The following is a 23,198-nucleotide window of genomic DNA, read 5'->3' as shown; positions in this document are numbered from 1 at the left end:
ACTACTGGACATTGGTTGCTCAAGTGCTACTCCTGATCCAGTACCTATTTGAATGGTATTAATTCTGGAGGGTTGACGCTTTCAGCCTCATTTAAGCAGCACGAGCAGTGCATGAAGCACTGAGAAGTATGGCAGCCCATGCTTACTGCCCCATAAAATATGACCTCATTAGGAATAAGTTCTACACAAAATAAACAGTAGGATTATTCTGTCAAGTGTTATGTTTTTTGTGAAACAGAAATAAGGATTAAAAACATTTCCCTAATTCTGAAGTCATTATTATCAGGATTTGAAAGATTTTACCAATAGGCCAAATTTTTCACAACTGATTCGGAAATAAGAAGCTAAATTGAAAGAATAAGGTTCTAACTAAAATTTTCTCAAATACCCATGTGGCAGCTGCCCTGTGACCTGAGGAAAAAAGAAAACTAACATATGCAAGGGGTAAATATTTTAGTTATTCTGTATTTAAATATTTTCAACTACTAAAGGGAGACCAATTAACTTTACCATCATAACAATTAAAATACAACTAACCTGTATAATTTTCTCCTGTACATTCACAGTCAAGCAGGTCATGAGTAACACAATGTGAACTTTCATGTAATGTGAACAAATTTTTAAGTTCTTCTACTGAAAACTGAATATGATCACATGTCTTGGTTAGGTCTACAACTGCCCCAGAAAGACCTTGCTTACTGATCTGCCTTTGATAGATCTTTTCTTCTATCGTACCTGAAGAGGAAACATTCATTAGATTTCCTTCAGATCTTTACATCTGTTATTTTTGTAGGGTAAAGCATGTTTCTTAGTATACTAGCTAACAAAATAACTATTCCTGATACTGAAGCACAGATTAACAAAAAAAAAATCTTTAATTATTCAAAGGGAATACATTTTTGTCACACTGAAGAGTTATTACCTGTGGTTAGGAGTCTGTAAATATGTACAGGATGTTTCTGACCATCTCTCCACACTCTAGACATTGCCTATAGAAAATTAATGAGAATTCTGAGAGTACAAGCAGAAACTAATGATAACCTTCCCACATAAGCAACCTGCATTAATACAATTAAGATTAGGAATTCTAGATTTCACTTACAGCTTCAAAAAACAAAGCCCAGGCATACCTAAGCATTCTCCACTTCAAATTTTTTTCCTGGGATAAAGAAAGGGATGAATGAACACTCACTGTGGTACTGTAAAATAATTACAGGGTGCCATGCAACAGTGAGAGGGTCTATCTGCATCAAAAAATGGGACAGTGAGTTTGGGCAGTAAGAATGCAAAGAATCAAGTATAGCATAGCATGGAGGGTTTATTCTCAGTCCAAGAGGCTAATGATTCACCCCTAAGGAATCCCTAGGATACCTGCAATCAGCTCAGGCTCTATGTAGATCTCTGTGGTGTTAGGATTTATCAATGATACTGTACAGTAAAAGGTTGATGTTCAAACCTTGCACATTCCAAAGAAAAGTCTGGCCTTCAACCAGCTCCTGGAACCCTGGAGTATCCTGCCCGATAAGAGCTTCTTAGTTTACCTGGGGCCTTGGGCCACACCAAGTAGTTTATGCTAACAGTGTGATTTAGGTGGGGACTTGGGCCAGTTGACCTCTGCAGGGATTGAAGACTGAGCAACTAAGGTCAGTCACACAGGTATCCATGCCTACATGACTGACCTCCAACAAAAACTCTGGACACCAAGGCTCAAGTGAATTTCTCTGGTTGACAATATTCCATGTGTTGTCACTCATTAATGTTGGGAAAATTAAGTGTTGTTCCATACAAATCTAGTGGAAAAGGACAACTGGAAGCTTGTGCCTGGTCTCTCCTGGACTCTACCCTATGCACCTTCTACCTGTGTTGATTTTAGTCTGTATTCTTTCACTGTAATAAAACTTAACTATGAATATAGCTGTTTTTCTTGATTCTGTGAGTCTTTCTAGTGAATCATTGAACCCGAGGGTTGTCTCCAGGTCTCCTAACACAGATACCATATGAGATGCAAATCCATAGGTAGAAATCTCAAAATACATGAAAATGGACTGTATTCTGAAGAAAACCAAAGGCTGCTGCTGAAATATTTCCTTAAATAAGCTAATTTTATATCTTTACCATACCCTGCACAAACGCTGATCATAGCACCTGTAACACTTTATTGTCTTCCCCTGATGGTCATGAGGATCCTGAAGGCCCAACTACACAGTATATTAGAGCCTGGAGACATAACAGGTTTGGGTGTGAATCCTGGCTCTGCCTCTTATAAGCTATGTGACTGAGAACAAACTTCCATATCTTCATCTGTAAAACAGGGCTTAGAATATCCACACTTGTAGGGTTATTGTGAAGATTAAACAGATGTAAAGCACTTAGCAGAGTGCCTGATACAAAATAAGGGTTCAATATGCAGCAGTTATTATACATCATCATCATCCTCGTATCCCCAGCAGGCCCTGTATCCCCCATAGGCATTCTATAATGTTTGTTTAATACATAAACAGTCCTACCTGGATATCAGTGGCTGGATTCCAATCAATGTCATAGAGAATTAAGTGAGATCCTCCAATAAGGTTAAGTCCCACACCACCAGCTTTTGAACTTAACAAAAAAATAAAATCAGAAGAGTATTTACTATTAAAGCCATCAACAATTTGTTGCCTTTGAGAGATCTGTGTTTGTCCATCAAGTCTTGTATAAGCATATCCATGACGCTTGCATACTTCTTGTAAAATATTCAAGGTTTGTGTATAGTTGGATACCAACACCACCCTGTCAATCAAAAAGAAAGAATCTTTATACACAATTTAAAAGCAATATTAGATTTTTTTAATTGAAGGAAAATACCACAATAATACTATCACTGATATTTATAGAACATCCAACAATGACCTTGTACAATTAAAACACACATTCTCCTTCAAATTCAATTTTAAAATCAGTATCTAAGAGGGAATTCCCTGGCCATCCAGTGGTTAGGACTCTGCACTCTCACTGCCGAGGGCACAGGTTCAATCCCTGGTTGGGGAGCTGGGATTCCCACAAGCCACGTGGCCAAAAAAAAAAGTCAATATCTAAGAGACTTCCAGCATCAAGATAGTGGAGTAAAGAATTTTCTGCTTTCTTTACCTCTCTTAAGTCACCCTAAGAACAGCAGGAGAATAAGAAACAGAAAGACAAACTCTATCTTTAATGAAACAGGAGACATTTATATATGAAAACAGAGAATAGTGGAATGGTGACCTGCTTAGGAGTACAGAGAAAGTGAAACTTAAGTGCCCAAAGAGAGAGATTCCAATAAGAAACAGGTACAAGTTCATTAACACCATATACTCTCGTAAAGCCAGCTCAGAAGAAAGGAGTTTAGACTGGGGCTATTACAAGAGCACTGGTAAGTAGAACTCAGGCCCTCATCCCATGTAACTAGTTGACTTTTCTTTCTCAACTAGAATGTTTATTCTCTGGAGAAAGTAAACCAAAGAAACTTAGACCAGGGAACTCTAGAAGGCAGGGATATAGTGACAAACCAAAATGAAGGTCTGCAAAATGGATGGTAAGATTCCAGTCCCCCTTTTCTGCCAACTCCCAGAACACCAGCAGCAAAGCATTCCACACCCCAAGAAAGATATTATTGGAAGATTCACCTCTAGAATGACTCATTTGAATGACCCCAGAGAAAAGGTCCACAGATAGGGAATCCCCAAATAAAAAAGCCAGCTCGCTATCTGTTACCTAACGCAGGTCAGCAGTCCACAAGCCCTGCCCATGCACACAGAGCATTCAGTTAGTGTTTTACTGCCTTACTCTTAAATATAAATGGACACCAAGGGCCACCAGCTACTTGAAGCCAGCCTCCAACACGAAAAATAGAAACCAAAACGAATAAACAGAAAAAAAGAAACATGAATAAAACAGAGCAATGGAGGAAACAGAAGACAATTTTAAGGAAATAATTAATACCCTCATATAAGAGATAGCATTCACAAGAAGAGGTGGCAATAAAAAAGAACAATCAAGAATAAGAAAATTATCTTGGAAATTTAAAATGACAGCCCAAATAAAAATTTAATAGGAGATTTAGAAGAAAGAAAGAGAATCTTCCCGGAAATAGATTAAAAAGGAAAAGTGATGACCAATAGGAGAGGAAAGAAAAAAGAATTATAGAATCAATCCATGAGGTTCAATATATGACTGACAGAAATTCCAAATAAAACAAAAGAAAATTGTTTTCTGAAAGAGGCTGCTTCCCAGACATGGGATCTTCAGATTAAAACGACTTACTATAGAGTTTTCAGTTCAATAAATGAAAACATGATCCATATTAAGGCACATCAAGATTATAACTCAGGACTTCCCTAGTAGTCCAGTGTTTAAGACTCTGTGCTTCCCCTGCAGGGGGCAAGGGTTCAATCCCTGGTCAGGGAAGTTCTGCGTGCCACCAAAAACTAAATAAATAAAATAAAAGCCATGGGAAACTATCAAAAAGCATTGTCATATTAAAAAAAAGATTATAACTCAATGTATAAAGAATGAAGAAAAATTGCTAGAGTTTTTCATGAAGAAAATATGGAAAAGACAAGAGATAGCCGTATAAGTACACGGTCTGGCAACATACTATGGGAGCTGGTGATTGACTCTGAGAAACAGGATGCAAAGGGGGAGAGATGGAACTATGAACTCCTGTCTTTTTTAATGATAAGCCCTTTTAACATTTTGATAAAATAAAAATTTTAAACAATAAAATATGGTAAAAAGTAAAACCAGAATTTATCTAATAGCTAAAGTTTGATGAATTAAGCAAAAAATAAAAAACAGATCAAGAATATTTCCTACAAGTTTTATAACTAGTGAGATAATTATTAGCACTAGAAATTTTTAAAATAAAGCAAATGTTTAACAGTTAGAATTATCTTAATTATCTATGCTAACAAGGTAAAGATCATGTATATTTGTATTCCTGTATCAGTTACCTTTGGCTACATAACAAACCAAACCAAAACTCAGTGGCTTAAAACAACAACCATGTATTTTATATTTAGCTCACAATTCCGTAGGTTGGCAATTTGGGCTGGGCTCAGCTAAGAGGTTCCTCTGCTGGTCGTGGCTGTGCTGACTCAAGCATCTGCAGTCAGCTGCCAAGTAGACTGGGAACTGGCTGACTGGTGAGGGGCCTCGGCTGGGAAGCCTCATCTGAGTTTCTCAGGTCTCTTACCCTCTAGCAGGCTAGCCCAGGCTTATTCACATGGTGACAAAAAGTTTCCAGGAAGCACAAAGGAGGACAAGCCCCAGTGCACAAGATCTTCTCAAGCCTCTTCTTGTGCCATGTGTGCCAGCACCTCATGGACCAATTCAGATCACGTGGCTGAGCTCAGAGTCAGAATGGTAGATCACCCAAAGTTACCCAGCAAAGGAACATGGATATAGGGAGGGAGAACTTAAGACCATTTACGCAATCTGCCAAAATTCCTATACTAATAATTCAGTCATTTTTCCCTTCCTTTTCTATACTATTACGGGGATGAATAACATTATCTAAACATAGTTTTGCTGATACAACTTTACTGGACTGGAGGAAATCTGGCTTCAGAATATTTTCCCCCAAGTTCTTATAAGGCTAGATGTAGATTGATGGGATAGGTGACTATCTTGGTAAAGAGCCTTGGACAATCCCCTTCCAGAGGTCTAAAGCCCCGCCACACATACATACCACTTTCAAACAAGGCTATTATTTTTATGGTCACTATACTGTCCCTGAAAGCAGTTGAAATCTGTAGGCAAGGCTGCCATGTCAGGTACAGTGCAAGCTGCACCCAGCACAAGAGTGTCCAACCAAGAGATGCACGGGGTGTGGAATTCGGCATGAACTCTACTCTCCAAGCCATGAAGCCTAGTGCGTGAATGCAACAACCAGGAGGGAAGAGGAACTTTTTAAATTTTGAAGTATTCTTTTAAAAAATTCCATAAAAGGGCCACCAGCCAGACAAGCCAGGAGTTCTCAGATATGCCTCCACCCAATTCTAATTCATCTCAATATGCACAAAAGCACTGTAGAAGAGTTCTGCCTGTAGACCGAAAATAGAACTATCCAGTTCTAGTTAACAATAACACAGTAGATCAGGTGTAGACAGTAATACTATCCCTGAAGTCAAACACTGTGAGCAACTTCTAGCTACGTATTTTAAAGGTTTAGGAGATGTTTGTGCATAGGCAGCTCAGATGTGGAAAACCTGGCCTCTATACCAACTGGCCATTAAAAAAAAAGGGGGAGGGGGCTACAATTCAATAACAACAACAACAAAAAAAACAACCCAATTTAAAAAAATGGGCAAAGGACTTGAACAGACGTCTTTGCAAGAAAATATACAAATAGTCAACAAGTACATCAAAAGATGCCCAACATTACTAATTACTAGGGAAATGCAAATCAAAACCACAATGAGATATCATCTCACACCCGTTAGAATGGCTACTGTCAAAAACAAAACAAAACAGACCAGAAAATAGCAAAGCTGGAGAGGTTGTTGAGAAGTTGGAACCTTTGTCCACTGTTAGTGAGAATGTAAAATGGTGCGGCCGCTACGAAAAAGATTATGGAGGTTCCACAAAAAATTAAAGAGAGAATTATCATATGATCCAACAATCCTACTTCTGGACATATTTTCAAAGGAACTGAAAACAGGGTCTCAAAAAGGTGTTGGTACACCCATGTTCACAGCAACATTATTCATAATAGTCAAAAGGCAGAAGCAACCCAACTATCCATCGACAGACGAATGGGTAAACAAAATGTTATATATATGCAGTGGAACACTACTCAGTCTTAAAAAGGAAAGAAATTCTGACATGCTACAACATCGATGAACTTTGAGGACACTATGCTAAGTAGAATAAGCTGGTCATAAAAAGACAAAACATCGTATGATTTCACTTATATAAGGTGCCTACAGTAGTCAGATTCGTGGAGACAGAAAGTAGACGGGTGGTTGCCAGGGGCTGGGAAAAAGCAGGAATGGGGAGTTGTTGTTTAATGGGTATAGCTCAGTTTTGCAAGATGAAAAGAGTACTGGAGATTGGTTGCACAACAGTGTGAGTATACCTAACACTAATGAACAATACACTTAGAAATAATTAAGATAGTAAATTCATGTTATGTGTATTTTACCACAATTTAAAAAGAAAGGTCCATCTCTTCAGATAATGTGAAGCACCAGACCAGTCTGTGCCACTGATGGAAGTGCTATTTCTTCTTTCATCAGACAAGGCAGGATTCAGTTTTCTTAGGATACACAAGCAGTCAAAATGACTCCAACCCAACCCCTACCCCCAAATTATATTTTTCTTCCTCGTTCCTTCCTTCCCACCACAAGAGGGGAACTTTCCTCTAGAACATCTTCAAGGATAAATTCTCACACCTACAGTCACACTTGATCTCTTCCCATTTCCTCTAAAATTCTGTTCACTCATATTCCTTGTCCAACAATAACCACCTATCCCATGTTCAGAAAAAAAGGAAAAACAGAATCCAGTGAAGACAAGATGCAAATAAAAGTCTAACTAAAAGTTTACACTCTAAGTTCAAACTGGGTCACAATCTGCATATATATATATATATATATATATATATATACACACATACATTACACACTCTTGTATATATAAAATATTATCTAATAAAACATTTTAATCAAACTGTATTAAAGAGTTCATAGAAAGTTTCCTTATTTTAGTCACTTCATTATTATGAAAAATAAATCTAAAAATTTTCACAAGTCAAATGATACTATTAATGCTCCAAAGAGGTTAAGTAGATTCCTTGACAATTAAATATAATTATTATTTTGCAATCTTTTCTCTGTATTTTTGCCTTAATTCAAAAACAGTTTGAATACCTCCTACAAGAATAATTAAGACATAGTCCCTGCACTATAGGTGCTGACACAGAAGAGAACTAATGATTACAATATAACGTGAGAAGAGCTCCATTAGAGGGAGGTACAGGATGCTAAGGGAGTACAGAAGAGGGGCATCTAACTCACTATGAGGCCAGTGGCTTCTAAGAGGAGAAAGCATCCGAGCTGAGTCTTAAAGAAGAGAAAGTTGGTCAGAAGAATGAGAAGTGGAGGTACACCAGGCATAGGAACCTGAAACAGGTAAGAACAGAGGAGAGAAGTAGAGCAAATTGCCGGTTTTGCAAATAGTCTGGTATGATTGGACCACATGATAAGTGTGAAGGAGTCAAGAGGTATGAGGCTGGAAAAGGAGGCACCACCCAGGTCATGAAGAGTCTTGCTCAATGTGCTATAGTTTAGAAATTTCTGGAAGGCAACTAGGAATCTTTGAATGATTTTTAGGAAAAGGAGTAACATGTTCACATTTGTATTTAATATAATTTAGGGCAATATTGATATGCAATGGGATTGAAAGAGGGACATAATTTATAAGAGACCACCACAAGTCAATCAGTAATTACAAGAATCAAAACAAGTATCTTGGTGCTGTACAGCAGTAATTAACATAACATTATAATTCAACTCTACGTCAATAAAAGATAAATTTTAAAAAATTTAAAAATTAAATTTTTTAAATAAAATTTAAAATAGTTACTAAAAAAAAAATCTTGGTACCTGAAAGGAAATGGATTCCTGAAATTAAGAAATAAAATCAATAGAATAGAATGTAGTGACTGATGACACTGGGAAAGTGAAGGAGAAAAGTAAGTCTAGAATGACGAGTGTTTTTTGCTTGCATTATGGTACCATTCATCAAGCCAAGGAATAATGAAAAAGGATCAGTCTTGCAATGGCAAAATGATAAAGCTGGTTTAGTACACGAGAAGTTGAGGTCCAGACAGATTTAGATGTCCATTAAATAGAAAGAAGGATGTGGAAACTAGAAGAGAGGCTTGGACTAGAGATACAGATTTTGAATCAACACCATGTGGATGATAGCTGAAACTACGAGTAGAGCTAAACCAGGAAGGGTGTTTAGAGTGAGAAGGAGGCTGAAGACAAAGCCCTCAGGAGTATCAACGTTTCAGGACAGAAAAAGAACAAAGGATTCTGAAAGTGATAAAGAAACGAGTTAGGTGTTATAATATCAAAAGACATCTCTAGGGTTTTTAAAATATATGTATTTACATTTAGTTTTTCTTAAATAAAAGCTTACAGACACATTGTTAATGATAAGTTTACAAAAGACTGGGAGCTAACCATGCCCCCAAAGAAGAAAACAACTTATTTTTAATGTTTTCTTCTTTTCAAAAAGAGGCAGTGAGGGGAGGGAATAAGGACAGAGTCTAAGCTGAAATTCCATAAGCACTTACAAGTGGTTTATTAAATTGACTTCTTACTTTTCATCAGGACAAAGTTCGTGGATAACAGCTAAGAGCTTTGACAGCACCTGTAGTTTTCCTGACTCTTCCTCAGCAAACATGAGTGGGTTGTAATCAGCGGGAAACACATTTATCAAGCCTTCATATAGATTCCTTTCTTCATTCTCATCCCAAGTTGAGCTGCATTCTTTTTCCTGTTCAAAAGGATGACTGTCAACACTGGTTCATGTTTTTTTAATCGGAAGGGAAAAAATGCTAAAATTATGGGGAAAAAACTGAAGATTAATAGCTACCTGAAAAGCCCAATCTAATTGCTATGTTAATCTTCATAGGTCACAATTTGGTCATTTTTGATTACAGAGCAGTTCTAATGCTGTCTCCAAATGCCTGTTCCCTGAACCCCACAAGCGCAGTATCATTGCCGATGTGTGATTGATGGGGAGGTGGGTAGCAGAGAAATAAACAGGAGGAAAATAGAGGGCAAACAGTTCTAGGAAATCTATCCTCTCCAAAACCCTGAGACCTCATCATTGCTACCTTTTTCTCTCTTCTTCCCCCCTTCCCTCCCTGCTATTACTTTTCTCTCCCAGTTTGCAGGCTCACACAGCACCTCCCAGGTGATACTCAAAATCAAGCACAACAGTCCACTCGATCTTATCAATTTCTTCTACAAGAAGGAACAATTCTGCCAAGAAGTTAACAGAGAAATCTATTGTTATTTATAATATTTTGTTTATTTTACCAATAGTTTTTATATAATTTTATTCCAAAGAGATTATCACCACCTCTGAAATTCCCCCTCAAACTGCCTAGCTGACATGTGAACACACACTGGAGATTACATTTGTTAATGACTGCATCACTTTTTCAGATAAAATTTCTGGGATTGGCAGTTCTCCTCACTCTCTCCCACATTTACCAGATTTATCATTGTTCTTGAAACTTTGTTCAACCTACTACCCCTGCCTAGAATACGCCATCTTTTTTTTGCCCAATTATCCCAATCCTATAAATACTTGAGGGCCCAATGCAAATTCCACCTGATTACTCACATGCCCCCTTTTGGGGGGCATTGACTTTTAACCTTTATGGTTACACAGTACATTTCAACTTCGAATTTATTTAATTATTCAATTAACTATATACTTTTTTAAAATAATTCCCTAATGTTTTAATGTGTGTTGTAATCCTTTAATAATACTAGAAACATCTTAAGGGCAGTGAATCAAGTAGTATAAAATGCTAGGCACAAAGTACTAATTTTAATCTGGCTTATTCCCAAAACATAGCAATATTTGGGTAAAGTCACTTGATTAAAAATACTGGGAACCCTAAGATATTTACATAACTGGGATACACATGAGAGGAGAGATGGTTGCTGGCTGCTTTGGGTTAGGTTTCCTAAAATGCCTACACCTTGGCGAGGTTATCAAAGGACCACAGACCCAGGGTCTAATCTACAGCTTTTCATGTTCAGAAACTTACATAAGCTTAAGCTCTAGGGAAATGAGCCGTACTAACCAAATTAAGAGACTGAATAAATCAGAATATATATTTATTGACCTATAAATGAGACCTGCCTGTTTAAACCAACTGGTCTATGCATTCTGTCCTATGAAAGGTGCATGGGGAAGCAAATCATTAGCAGAAAGTTGTCTGGTGAATATTAAATCAAAATACAAGGGAGATGAATGATCTTAATGCACAAGTTCTTAGCCAGGAACACATAATCAGAATCACTTGGGAGAGCTTTTTTAAAATCTTCATGACTGGGTCCTACTCTCAGAGAATCTGAATCGGCTCATATGTGTCTAGGCTGGACAAATGTAGTCTTAAAAGCTTCCCTGAAGACTGTAATGTATAATCCTAATTAAGAATCAACTAACAGACAATATCTTTATGCTGAGACAGCCTGATGCGTGGAGGTGCATTACAGAGATTTACCAGTTAGATTCCTCACATCAACTAGACAGGGCAATCTCTTCTCTGACTCTCTGCAACCCAATACTCTTCAGTTATGAGTTGTAATATTCAGGTATAGTTGTAATAAAAATTCATCAGATAGCCACAATAACATTATCAGGAAGTTATTATTGTCTCTGTGTTTCAGTTAAGACAAACTAAGGCTCACAGACACAACCTGGCCATGGTTAAACTTGTCTGTAATTAAACAAGTAGTAGAGTAGGGACTGATACCTAGTTCCAACACCAAAACAGAAAACTCTCACTATACCCCAAACTGCCTTATGTTCATTAATATCCAAATGGTCAGGTCAACTATGTAGCCATTAAAAATCATACTTGTAGAAGGCATCTAATTTGGGGAAATGTCCACAATTTATTTAGTAATAATAATAATAATAGATTTTTAAATAATAAGCATAGCATCATTAGAATTAAGTTCCTCTAGAAAAGACTACTTATGGGTATCTTTGAGTCCGTTTCCTCACCCAAAAATGGGGATGGTAACAATAGTACTTACTCCATAGAATTTTGTGAAGAATAAAAAAAAAATACTAGAAAAGTACTTAGTGTTTGGTACATGGTGTTTAATAAGTATTAACTAAGATGATTAATACCAAATGTGGTTTTCTGTGGCTGGAGAGCTTTATCTCTTTATGACAAATTATTCAAAGTGGTATTACCAGGTCACAAGATACATTAAATTTTAAGGTTTTTGATACATATTGCCAAACTGTCTCCCAGTTGTACCAATTTACATTGTAACCAGTAGATGATCTTTATTTTCTTCTTTGTGATTTTTTGAATTTTATAGATTTCATATAACAATCATGTATTACTTTTATGAGGAAAAAATAAATTATTTCTTAATGGTAAATTTTGTATTTGTTAGCTCCAAACAAACTGACTGGCTGTATTAATATAAAATAGGAAGGGAAACCAGGACCGAGCATTAGATGAGGCGCCAAAGGGCAGGGGGCACAAACTCTAGAAGGCAGAGCCTCAAGCCCATTTCATCCCTCATTCAGCTCTATGAATATGGTCATGCTCTGAAGAACAAGTAGAAGGCTGGATAAACTCTAAAGAAGAATCACACTGGAGAGGCTGCACAGCTTTTGGAAAACCCACAAATGCAACCCCAGGGATTAGTCCAATCTGCCCTCTTAGGTTCACATGACATAGAACCTTCAGCTCATATTCCTGACGTAGGCTCATACACTACTTACCTTTACTGAGCTGAACAAAAGGCAGGGGTGATTGCACAGTTTTTTAAGAGCTCCAATACATATTAGATGAGAACTATTTTCCAACAATCCTTGAAGACAGAATCTGACAGCCTGAGAATTCAACAGTTTTCGATAAAGTTCAATCTGTAGGGCTCCTGGTCGGCAAAAGACTACATTCTCTATCTTAGGTGGGAGATATTTATTTATGACTTCTTGGGTTCTTCTAAGGACAAAGAGCCCAGTGAGGCAAGTAAGTTCAGCTGCTCTTCTCTCTCCTAACTCCTTTTCTTCCTATGGAAAAACAGCAGACTTTAAAGTGTTTTAGACCAAAAAAAAAAAAAAAAAAAAAGAAACCACTGGGCTGGCCAAAAAGTTCCTTCGGTTTTAAAGTAAAAATAAAAGACACATTTTTCATTCTCACCAAGATCCTTATTGAACAACATATTCACTGTTTTGTTCCACTACCTTCTGTCATTTTTCAGGCAACTTCATAATTCCATCTTCCCAAAACTTTCTGTCTTTTTGAGCAAAGAACTGTTCCAGGTGCCTTTTATAGTCTTCTAGGGAAGTGAAATTTTTTCCCACTAAGAGAATTTTGTAAAGACTGAAATAAATGGAAATACTAAGGTGCAATGTCTGGTGAATACAGCAGATGAATCAGAACTTCCCAGCCAAGCTGTAACAGTTTTTGCCTGGTTATCAAAAAACATATGTTCTTGCATTATCCTGATGGAAGATTATGCGTTTTCTGTTGACTAATTCCATATGCTTTTCGTCAAGTGCTGCTTTCGATTGGTCTAATTGGTAGCAGTACTGTTGGAATTAATCGTTTGGTTTTCTGGAAGGAGCTCATAATAGAGGACTCCCAATCCCACCGTATACACACATCACCTTCTTTGGATGAAGACCGGCCTTTGGTGTGGTTGGTGGTGGTTCATTTCACTTGCCCCACGATCTCTGCCATTCCACATTATTGTACAGTATCCACTTTTCATCGCCCGAGACGATTTGTTTTAAAACTGGAACGTTTTCATTACATTTAAGTAGATAATTGCATGTGAAAATACAGTCAAGAAGGTTTTTGTTTGTTAGTTTGTTTGTTTTGCTTAACTTATGTGGAACCCAAACATCAAAGTGATTAACAAAACCAAGCTGGTGCAAATGATTTTCAATGCTTAATATGGATATTTTGAGTATGTTGGCTATCTCCCATGTGGTTTAATGTTGATTAATTGTTCTCAATTAATGTCTTGATTTGATCGCTATCAACTTCAACTGGTCTACCCGACCATGGAGCATCATCCAGCAAGAAATCTCCAGCACGAAACTTCGCAAACCACTTTTGACACATTCAGTCAGTCACAGCACCTTCTCCATATACTGCACAAATCTTTTTTTGCATTTCAGTTGTGTTTTTACCTTTCTTGAAATAAGAAAGCATAATATGCCAAAAATGTTGCTTTGTTTCTTTCATCTTCAATATTAAAATGCCTACACAAAAAATCACCAATTCTGATAAGTTTTTTTTTAAATGCATGCTGATATGACAGCTGTCACAATACGATCTAACAAAATTGTTTCGAATGAAGTTAAAGACAACTAAGCGCTACTAGAGCCAAATCTTACAGAAAAAAATCAAACGAACCTTTTGGCCAACCCAGAACATGCAGTTAAATGAACATTAAACATTTTATAATGATCAACCATTTACTAATTGCTTCCCTTCAGATTTTTTTTAAATAAAAGAAATGAAATACAGTTTAGAATAGAAAAATCATCAATCATCTCTTTAAATGTTTAGCATAATCATTTAATTAAGTGAAGCCACAGTCTCCGAATCCTTGTTTGTTTGGCTATTGCCACCATTGAGAACCACTGGAAATCAATAATCCACAAACTGAATTGTCTGAAAGTAAGCTTTTATGAGAAGACTGTAACAGTACATGGTCTTAAAATCATTATCAAAGCACTAATAGAGCAAATTCTTGGAAGAAAATATTTTGACAAGTAATTGATCCTAAAACTAAGCTTACAAGAAATTATTGGCACAAGGTACTGCTGACTCTTTCAAAATCATTACACATTGTTCGTAAAATAATAGTACATTTTTAAAGTCAAAATACAGTATGAATGAAATTTATGTTTACATTCTCTACATAGGGGACTTCCCTGGTAGTGCAGTGGTTAAGAATCTGCCTTTCAATGCAGGGGACATGGGTTCGATCCCTGGTCCAGTAAGATCCCACATGCCACGGAGCAACTAAGCCTGTGCGCCACAACTACTGAGACTGCGCACCTAGAGCCCATGCTCTGCAACAAGAGAAGCCACCGCAATGAAAAGCCCGCACACCACAACGAAGAGTAGCCCCCCACTCGCAACTAGAGAAAGCCCGGCGCAGCAGTGAAGACCCAACGCAGCCAAAAAATATAAATAAATAAAAAAATAAATTCTCTACATAGACTCTTTAAAGTGTATAGAACTTCACAGGGAAGCTTAAAATAAATCCCATATGTACATATTTGTTTCTATATAAATCACAGAAAATTTCCCTTATATTTTAAAACTATTCTCAATTTTTATTACAAAATAATTGGTTCACTGGAGAAAGGTCAGAAAATATAGTTATGCAAAAATAAGAAAATTAAAGCTAACTTTCATCAACCAGAAACAGCCAATGCTGCCAAGACTTTCTATGTATATCTTCAAAACCATTTTGTTTGCATAAATATGTAAATATATTAGATGTTTTATTTTTATTTGTAACAAAAACAGTATCTCAAACCACAAAGCTTCATGGGAACAACCAACCAGTTTGGCTTATCACCATATTCCCCGGTGTCTGGCACTTAGCATTTGGCCCACTTTAGGTATTTAATATGTAAGTGTTGGGTAAATAAATGAATGTGATTTTATTTTTAAATAATGTATCATAAACATTTCCCATTCTATTAAATATATGCTTAAATCATTATTTTTCCTTTAATTTAATTTTATTTATTTTTGGCTGCATTGGGTTTTCATTGCTGCACGCGGGCTTCTTCTAGTTGCGGCGAGCGCGGGCTACTCTTCATTGTGGTGTGCAAGGTGCGCAGGTTTCTCACTGCAGTGGCTTCTCTTGTTGCAGAGCACGGGCTCTAAGCGCGTGGGCTTCAGTAGTTGTGGCTCGCAGGCTCTAGAGCGCAGGCTCAGTAGTTGTGGTGCACGGGCTTAGTTGCTCTGCGGCATGTGGGATCTTCCTGGACCAGGACTCGAACCCATGTCCCCTGCATTGGCAGGTGGATTCTTAACCACTGTGCCACCAGGGAAGCCCAATCATTATTTTTTATATAGTTCCTAGTTCATGGAAAATGCTCAGTAAATATTTATACCCAATTTTAAGGCTTTTGATACATATTGCCAAACTATCCTCCAGTCGTACCAATTTATAGTCCAATCAGTAGAGAATAGTACCCCTATGTAAACTTGCTATTACAATGTAAATCTAACCAACTAAAACATCAGTAGAAAAGTACGAAAGTTACTTCATGGTTATTTGGTTTACCTTTTTCAATACCAGTAAAGATGAACGTTTTTATGTGTTTTACTGTCATTTATAATTCTCTGTGAAGTGCCTATTTATGAATCTTTTTCAAGTGATAGGGTCATTTTCTTAAGTAAGATATGCAAAAGGAGTTGAACGATTGTGGGTAAAATTTTAAAAATCACTCTACTAATTTACTTTTTCCTAAATTAAAATAATACCCAAGTTATGAATGATTTTCCCAAACTGCTCATTTTTATCCTACTTATTGAAGTAAATTATACCTCAGAAGCAGAAGGTTGTCTCGATTTAATAATGGGTTCTTCATATATTTTTCTATAAGACGGCAAAGAGCCTAATATTCCTGGATTTACAAAATCAATTAATGCAAAAAATTCTTGGAGATCATTCTGAACTGGAGTACCTAAAGAGAGAAAAGTGATGAGAGGTCAAGTTTGTGTTTTACAGTATCAGGTCTTTATAGAAATTTGTACTCTCTTCCCTAAGATCACTAAATACAAGCAAAGTCTCAAACTAAGAAAGACCAGCTAAATCAAGTTTTAAAAAATTAATAATCGTACAAAATTTTAACTCTGGTTTTAACTGTGAACTGAAGTCTATTTAGTACAGCATTTTGGCTGAGAATAGGCTCTAGAGTCTGACTGCTTGGGTTCAAATCCTACCTGCATCACTTATTCTCTGAGTTACCCTGAAAAGTTACTTACCCCAATTTTATTTGCTGTAAAATTAGGAAAATAATAGCAGTTCCTAGGGTTGTAAGGATCAAATGAGTTAATTTATATACTATTGTGCCTGCAGCACAATAAACATTCCATAACTGTTAATTGTTATTATTATAATTGTGTGACTCTGGACAAAGTTACTTAAGCTCTTTTAAGTTAAACTCGGGATTTTTTTCACTTATAAAAGTGGGAAGATAATAATTTCCCAGTGGTATTACAATGAAAAGTAAAGACAATGGATGTGAAGTGCCTGACATTTAGTAGACACAGTGAACGGTACCTATTATTAATACCTTACAAAGTTATCAGATAAAATTGGGATCTTCATTGATCCTAAAGACTGACACAGACTGTAATAGATTGATATACCCTGCACATACTACATACTCAATAATATTTGGCTAACTAATTTTCAAAGAGACACTAGCATGTTTCAATAATTATAATAATATCAAGTGAACATATATATCAGCATAGTAAAACAGCATAATTCCAGATGAGTTTCAAATAACAGACTACAAAAAGTTGTCCAAAGATATAAATAATAGAAGTAAATAAAAATGCACTTATTTCAATAACAGACAACACAAATTTTTACAATGTTAAGGAGTTTCATGATCACTTCCTTTGAAAGTCAATGCATAGACTCGAGGTGGGACCAATGCTTACTAATTTTTTTTAATACACCTAGTTAGTTCTAAATTTTTTTAGACACATCACAGAATTAAAGAAAATATATTTATGTTGGTATGCATTTTGTTAAACCTTTAAAAGAATATCCATGACAATGATTAATAAAAATAGGGGGAATGGGAAAAACAAGAAGGAAAGAAGGGAACAAAAGGTACAAGGATCATTGCGGTTGGCTTCCAGCCAGCCAGCCAAATGATGAATCCAAGCTAATCATGGTAGTTCTACCCCTTCGCCAATGACTTATGTAAGAAAGGGTTTGTCTTAGACTGGGTTCTCAGAAGCAGAGCCTGAGATAAGGATTAGGCTACACATGATTAATGGAGAAATTATTCTCAAGAGAAAGGGAATAATGGAATCAGAAAATGCAGGGGAAGAAACTAACAATTTAGCTTGAGCAAAATTACAGGGAGCCTTAGAGCATAAACTACATTATAAAGGTCCTCCTGAAATTATCCTGAGGCAAAGGAGCTGGCATTTTACTTGCTCCTCTATACGAGTCAATCACTGACCAAGCTGCAGGGGAGAGAAGGACCTCTCACTCAACCAATGATAATTCTCCAGAAAAGGCAGGAGACATGGGTTGTTTAATCAACAGTTCCAGCAGCTATGGGGTGGGTCCAACAGCCCAGAAAAGGGGAGCTCATGGGGCACCGACAGTTTCCACCAACAGCATGTGACCCATCCTGCCCAATGAGATATAAAAGGAAGTCAGGGAGGAGCCTGGGATAGTCTCCTCACTCTTAAAGATGGAGATAAAGGCAGAGCCAGCCCCTGTTCTCCTTTAAATATCACCACATCTGGATGTGATGTCTGCAACTGCTCTGGCCACTTGTTACAAGCATGAATATGAAGTCAACACCAAACATGGCACAGCAAAGAACAAAAAGAATCAGAATCCTTAACAACACTGTTGAGCTGATGTAACCCCACCCCTGGAACATGCCCTAGCTCTAGACCTGCAGTTATGTGGGAGAATAAGCACATTTGATCCACATATCTGTTACTTACACCTGAAATCACGCCAACTGATACACAAGGGAAAGAGGCAAAAGCAAAACTGGAAAAAAGACAGGCAGACAATAAGAAGGGGATCAGGAAAAGGATTTAGGGCAGAAAATAATAAGGAAAAAGAGTAAAGAAGAAAAAGAAAAGAAAAGAAAAGAAGGGCCTACAAGATAGCCAATACACTAGTATAGTATCATTCTGAGTTGTCACAAATGTTGTCTAGAAGTAGTTTAGTCCCCAGTTCGCTGCTTTTAATATTCTTTTCTAATTCTAGACTATGCAGAACCTGTAGAAGAAGCTAAATAATATAACATTAATAAAAGTCGAGCAGCAAAGTCCTGTGACAAGAAAAAAGGAAACACTAAAGATTTTCAAGTAAAGTTTGTATGTTTACTAAAACTATTTTCAGGGCTATGGAAGTGAAACTTCTAGGGAAACTGAGAGAACTCTTTCTCTTTCCCTACCTCTATCCCAGCAATAAAAGCTTTTTCTTTGTTTTATTGTTTACTTTTTAAGGAGACATAAATCTACCACCCAACCAAAGTACTGGAACATTGCTAATAACCTACAGCTATATCCGCATCTATTATCTCCATAAAAAGCTCTAAGAGCTCTTTATACATATTCATACATGTATCTTTCCTTCAGGTCCTATAATTCCACTTCTAGGAATCTATATAGAAAAGTATGTGCTTGTAGATATCCATCGCCACATTTCAAAATTATGCACTATCATAGGAAAATGTTTACATTAAGTGTATTTTGCTGTGCATGTGTGTCTATGAATAAAGACGGATTTTGTATGTATATATAAAAAAGAAATATGTATGTATGTTCTCTGTGTGCATGTGTGCATGCGTGTGTGAGAGAATAATGAAACATGACAAAATGTTAATGGCTCATTAAGAAATTGAGATTGAAGGATGATTTCCATTCTCTAGTTTCTAAGCATGCTATAATATAGCAATATGTGTATGTATCTCTGTGTGTCTGTGTCTGTGTGTGATATATATTTTTAACTCTCACTTTTTAATGAGAATTTTTTCAAATCTCAGATTTTTCTTTTTTATAATATAAAGAAAGGATATCTAACATCTAATGAAGGATAGCTAACATAATAAGATATTGTGGATTGAACTGTGTCCCCTCAAAATTCTTATGTTGAAGCCCTAATTCCCAATGTGAATATATTTGGAAACAGGGCCTTTTAGGAGGTAATTAAGGTTAAAGAAGCTCATAAGGGTGGAGTCCTAATCCAATATGTATCCTTTCAAGAAGAGAGAAAGACATAGGGATGCACACACTCAGAGAACAGGCCATGAGAGGACCCAGCGAGCAGATGGTCATCTGCAAGGCGAGGAGAGAGGCCTCAGGAGAAACCAAACCTGCTGACATCTTGACACTGGACTTCCAGCTTCCAGAACTGTGAGAAAATACATTTCTGTCATTGAAGAAATTTACCACCCAGTCTGTGGTATTTTGTTATGGCAGCCCTAGAAGTCTAATACACCTCTATTAAATTTTAATTTAATTTTAATATTAAAATTTCCAGTAAATATTAACTAAATGTTCTTCACAGCACTAGGCTAGATAGCAGAAGGAAACAAAATCAAAATTACTTTCATTTGATTCTTAGATAGCTTCTGAGCACCTATTATATATGAGCACTGTACATACTCATATATAAATGTTACTTCCTAATAAGACACAAATCACATTGGGAGTAAGATATGCTGCCACTATAAAAAAGAAGAATTTATTCAGGCAATTCTAAGGAGATAAAAACCAACTGTAAGTAATTCTAAATGTAAGAGGTTAGTTAGTGCTAGTTTTCACCTACCTTCACAGCTCAGGAGCAACAGAGACAAGGACTGGAAAACAGAAACAAGATAAAGAAGACAAAGTACGAATAAAGGGGGCAATGCTAATTCCTCAAAGGAAGCAACTCACTGGTCATCATCAGGACAGTCCTTCTAAATGAAGTCCCAGAATCATTTTCTACTGAAAATATTAAATTTAATTTGTAACGCTATTTGAACTGGTATTTGCTTATAATTGAGAATATTAGTAAAACTGTCCGTTTTTGCTAAAGGACATTATCTGTTTTTCAAATAGAGGAGAATCTATTATTTTTTTATTATCTATTATTATCACCTAAAAGTAATCTTAGTTTCTCACTCTCCCATTTTATTTTTCTTTGCCCTTCGAATGCCAATCTTTTTAACTCCATAGCTGTTAACTCCATAAGCAATATTGACCCCACATTGAGCAGTAAAAAGAAACAGTCTCTGCTTTTTTCTTCCAACACAGTGTAACTAAATTCAGCTACATCTTTTTTTCCGTTGCTTTTCTGACCCCAAGGATCTCAAAATCAAAAGCTAGTCAAGAAGTATAAGGAATCCACTTAGTTTCTCAAATAGCCAAAGATACAGAAATTACCTAGATTAAGTTTTCCATTTCCCCAACTCATTTTTTTCTTTAAAAACAGCCTCTACTAAATGTTCAAAGTCCGTTTTTCTATTCTCTGGTTTCCATATCACCAGTATTACTGACAAACATTTGTTGAACATCTACTAAATTTGGGGGGCAGATATAACTGTAAGATTTGATCCCTGTCCTTTTTATCTTTATTATCTTTAAGTGACTAAATGTGAAGAATGTAAAGGTCATTTAACAGTTCCCAAAATCATTTCTAAAAAGCACATATAGTTTTAAAAATCACATTTGGTAATGGTTAATACAATCCTTCTTCACAAACTGGAAGTCAAATGATCATAAATTACTTAAAGATGGGTACCCTCCACACCCCAACTCAATGAGAGCACAACAGGGGGAGTTTTCTCTGTTGCTCCAGGGCATACTTCTACCCTAAAGATGTGGAATGGAGGAATAAGCTGTTGGTCACACCCTTTCTCCCTCCTCACTTAAATTTCAGAGGAGAGCTCTGACATGCATATAGGACACATGAAGGACACCATGAGATATGATGTAATAAGGATAATCATGCCCTGCCCATCCCTTCCAAAAGGATTAAAGATGATAGGGAAATAGAGCCTTAAGTAGAATATGGAAGGGTCGCAAACCTTAGTAATGAATATAACTCTCTTCTTTCCTCTGCTACCACATAAGACCAAAGTGAGGTGTGGGAGAAAAGCTACACTGAGTTATTCAGGCCTAATTCTAGTCTAGGCCTTAAGCTAAAAAGGATTCGGCAGAAACAGATTCTTGTATTTACTCACAGTCTATCTCATCCTTCCAGACAGTCTGGGCCAGAAGCTTTGGCCAGCAAAAAACCATATGCATACAGCACAAATATATAAAAATAGAGGATATTTATATTAAACACTTACCATGTATAGGGTAGTCTTCCAAGACCTTTACACGGATTAACTCATTTGACCCTCACAACAATTCTATGAAGTAGATGGTCTTACTATCCCTATTTCACACATAAGGAAACTGAGGTACAGAGAAGTATAACTTGCCCAAAGTTGCACAGCTGTAAATATCAGACTTGGAAACCAAGTACAAGCAGTCTAGTCCCATCTCCTACCTTCTTTACCATGATACCATTGTGTTTATTCCTCAAAGAATCCAAAATCTGGATTGCAGAACATTACATAGGATTTAAATAATTCAGAATCCTACCAAGACTCAACTAACATAGGTTTGTTAGTATGAATTCCACTCAATACCATCAATTCTTTGGATGCCAAACATCATATTACAAGTTTTGCATATTCACTAGGCAAAAATACCATCATATCTCCCCAAAAGTAAATACGGACCAGTTAGAATTATCCTTTTCTCACAGGCGAGGCTAATGAGGGCTGTAGCTGTCTTAATGGTACTGTTCTTCAAACGATGCCCTTCATCACAAATTAGAAGATCAAATTTTATATTCTTAATTTGATCCAGGGAACGAAGTAACATTTCATAACTGATGATAAGAACAGAATAAAATGGAGATTTGGTGAATTCTTCTACCTTGTGGTCCTAAGAAAAAAAAGATAATATTTAACAAATCATGGGCAAAAACTGTGTGAAATCAAATTTAAGCAGCGTATTCCTGACAACCATTAACTAGGTATTAGAATATGTTAACTCATGACCAAATTGTAGGGCAAGATTCCAGTTATCTGCAAAGGGTCAGAGCTACTTACACTTGAAAAACTGCTACGTAGACAGTGAAAACTGCAGTATTGATTTGAAAATCTAGAGATTTAGTAAATGACCAGGGCTAAACCTTTAAAAGTCTCTTACCTGATCAACAGTAAATATCTTGATCCTTTCAATTCCTAGCCATTTTTGAAATTCTTTCCTCCAATTATTCACCAAGCTTCCAGGTGAGACAATAAGTGTCTTCTTTATTACTGGCTTGCCACCGTAGGGTCCCTGACACTGTAGAGTCCAGATGAGCGAAATACATTGCAATGTTTTCCCTAAACCCATTTCATCAGCAAGAATAGCTCCACATCTGCCATTCACCCTGTTAGAAACAATTATGCTTCCTTCAATTACAAAAGGAAAATATTTTATGTCCCTAATATCATCACCTATTAGTCAAGAACCAGAAGCTGATATTTTGTACGTAGGATGATCCTAGCCCCCACTAAACACTTTTTCTAGCTCTTCAATCAGCTGATTTATGACATATCTCTCTTTTGCATCTTTGCTAATTATATTCATTACATATTTGTGAACTAAATTACTAAAACAA

The 23,198-nt window shown here is 36.6% G+C and overlaps 1 protein-coding gene across 4 annotated transcripts in view; it reads right to left on the bottom strand.

Moving 5' to 3' along the window:
• Positions 1-23,198, bottom strand: part of LOC307175933 (DNA repair and recombination protein RAD54B) — a 97,946-nt gene that overhangs the window by 6,264 nt on the left and 68,484 nt on the right. For 3 of the 4 annotated variants that reach the window (XM_079901657.1, XM_079901658.1, XM_079901660.1), the window contains 8 exons: positions 22,742-22,967; positions 22,267-22,474; positions 16,322-16,461; positions 12,517-12,807; positions 9,347-9,522; positions 2,508-2,769; positions 923-989; positions 538-735 (listed from right to left, as the gene is read on the bottom strand). In XM_079901657.1, coding sequence (XP_079757783.1) covers positions 538-735; positions 923-989; positions 2,508-2,769; positions 9,347-9,522; positions 12,517-12,807; positions 16,322-16,461; positions 22,267-22,474; positions 22,742-22,967 — 1,568 coding nt within the window. The remainder of the gene's footprint in view (positions 1-537; positions 736-922; positions 990-2,507; positions 2,770-9,346; positions 9,523-12,516; positions 12,808-16,321; positions 16,462-22,266; positions 22,475-22,741; positions 22,968-23,198) is intronic. The other variant, XM_079901659.1, reaches the window with a different exon arrangement.

This window comes from Stenella coeruleoalba (genome assembly GCF_951394435.1).
Source record: "Stenella coeruleoalba genome assembly, chromosome: 17".
NCBI classification, from domain to species: domain Eukaryota; kingdom Metazoa; phylum Chordata; class Mammalia; order Artiodactyla; family Delphinidae; genus Stenella; species Stenella coeruleoalba.
Note: the sequence above shows the minus strand (reverse complement) of the source record. Positions and strands in the feature narration are given on the sequence as shown.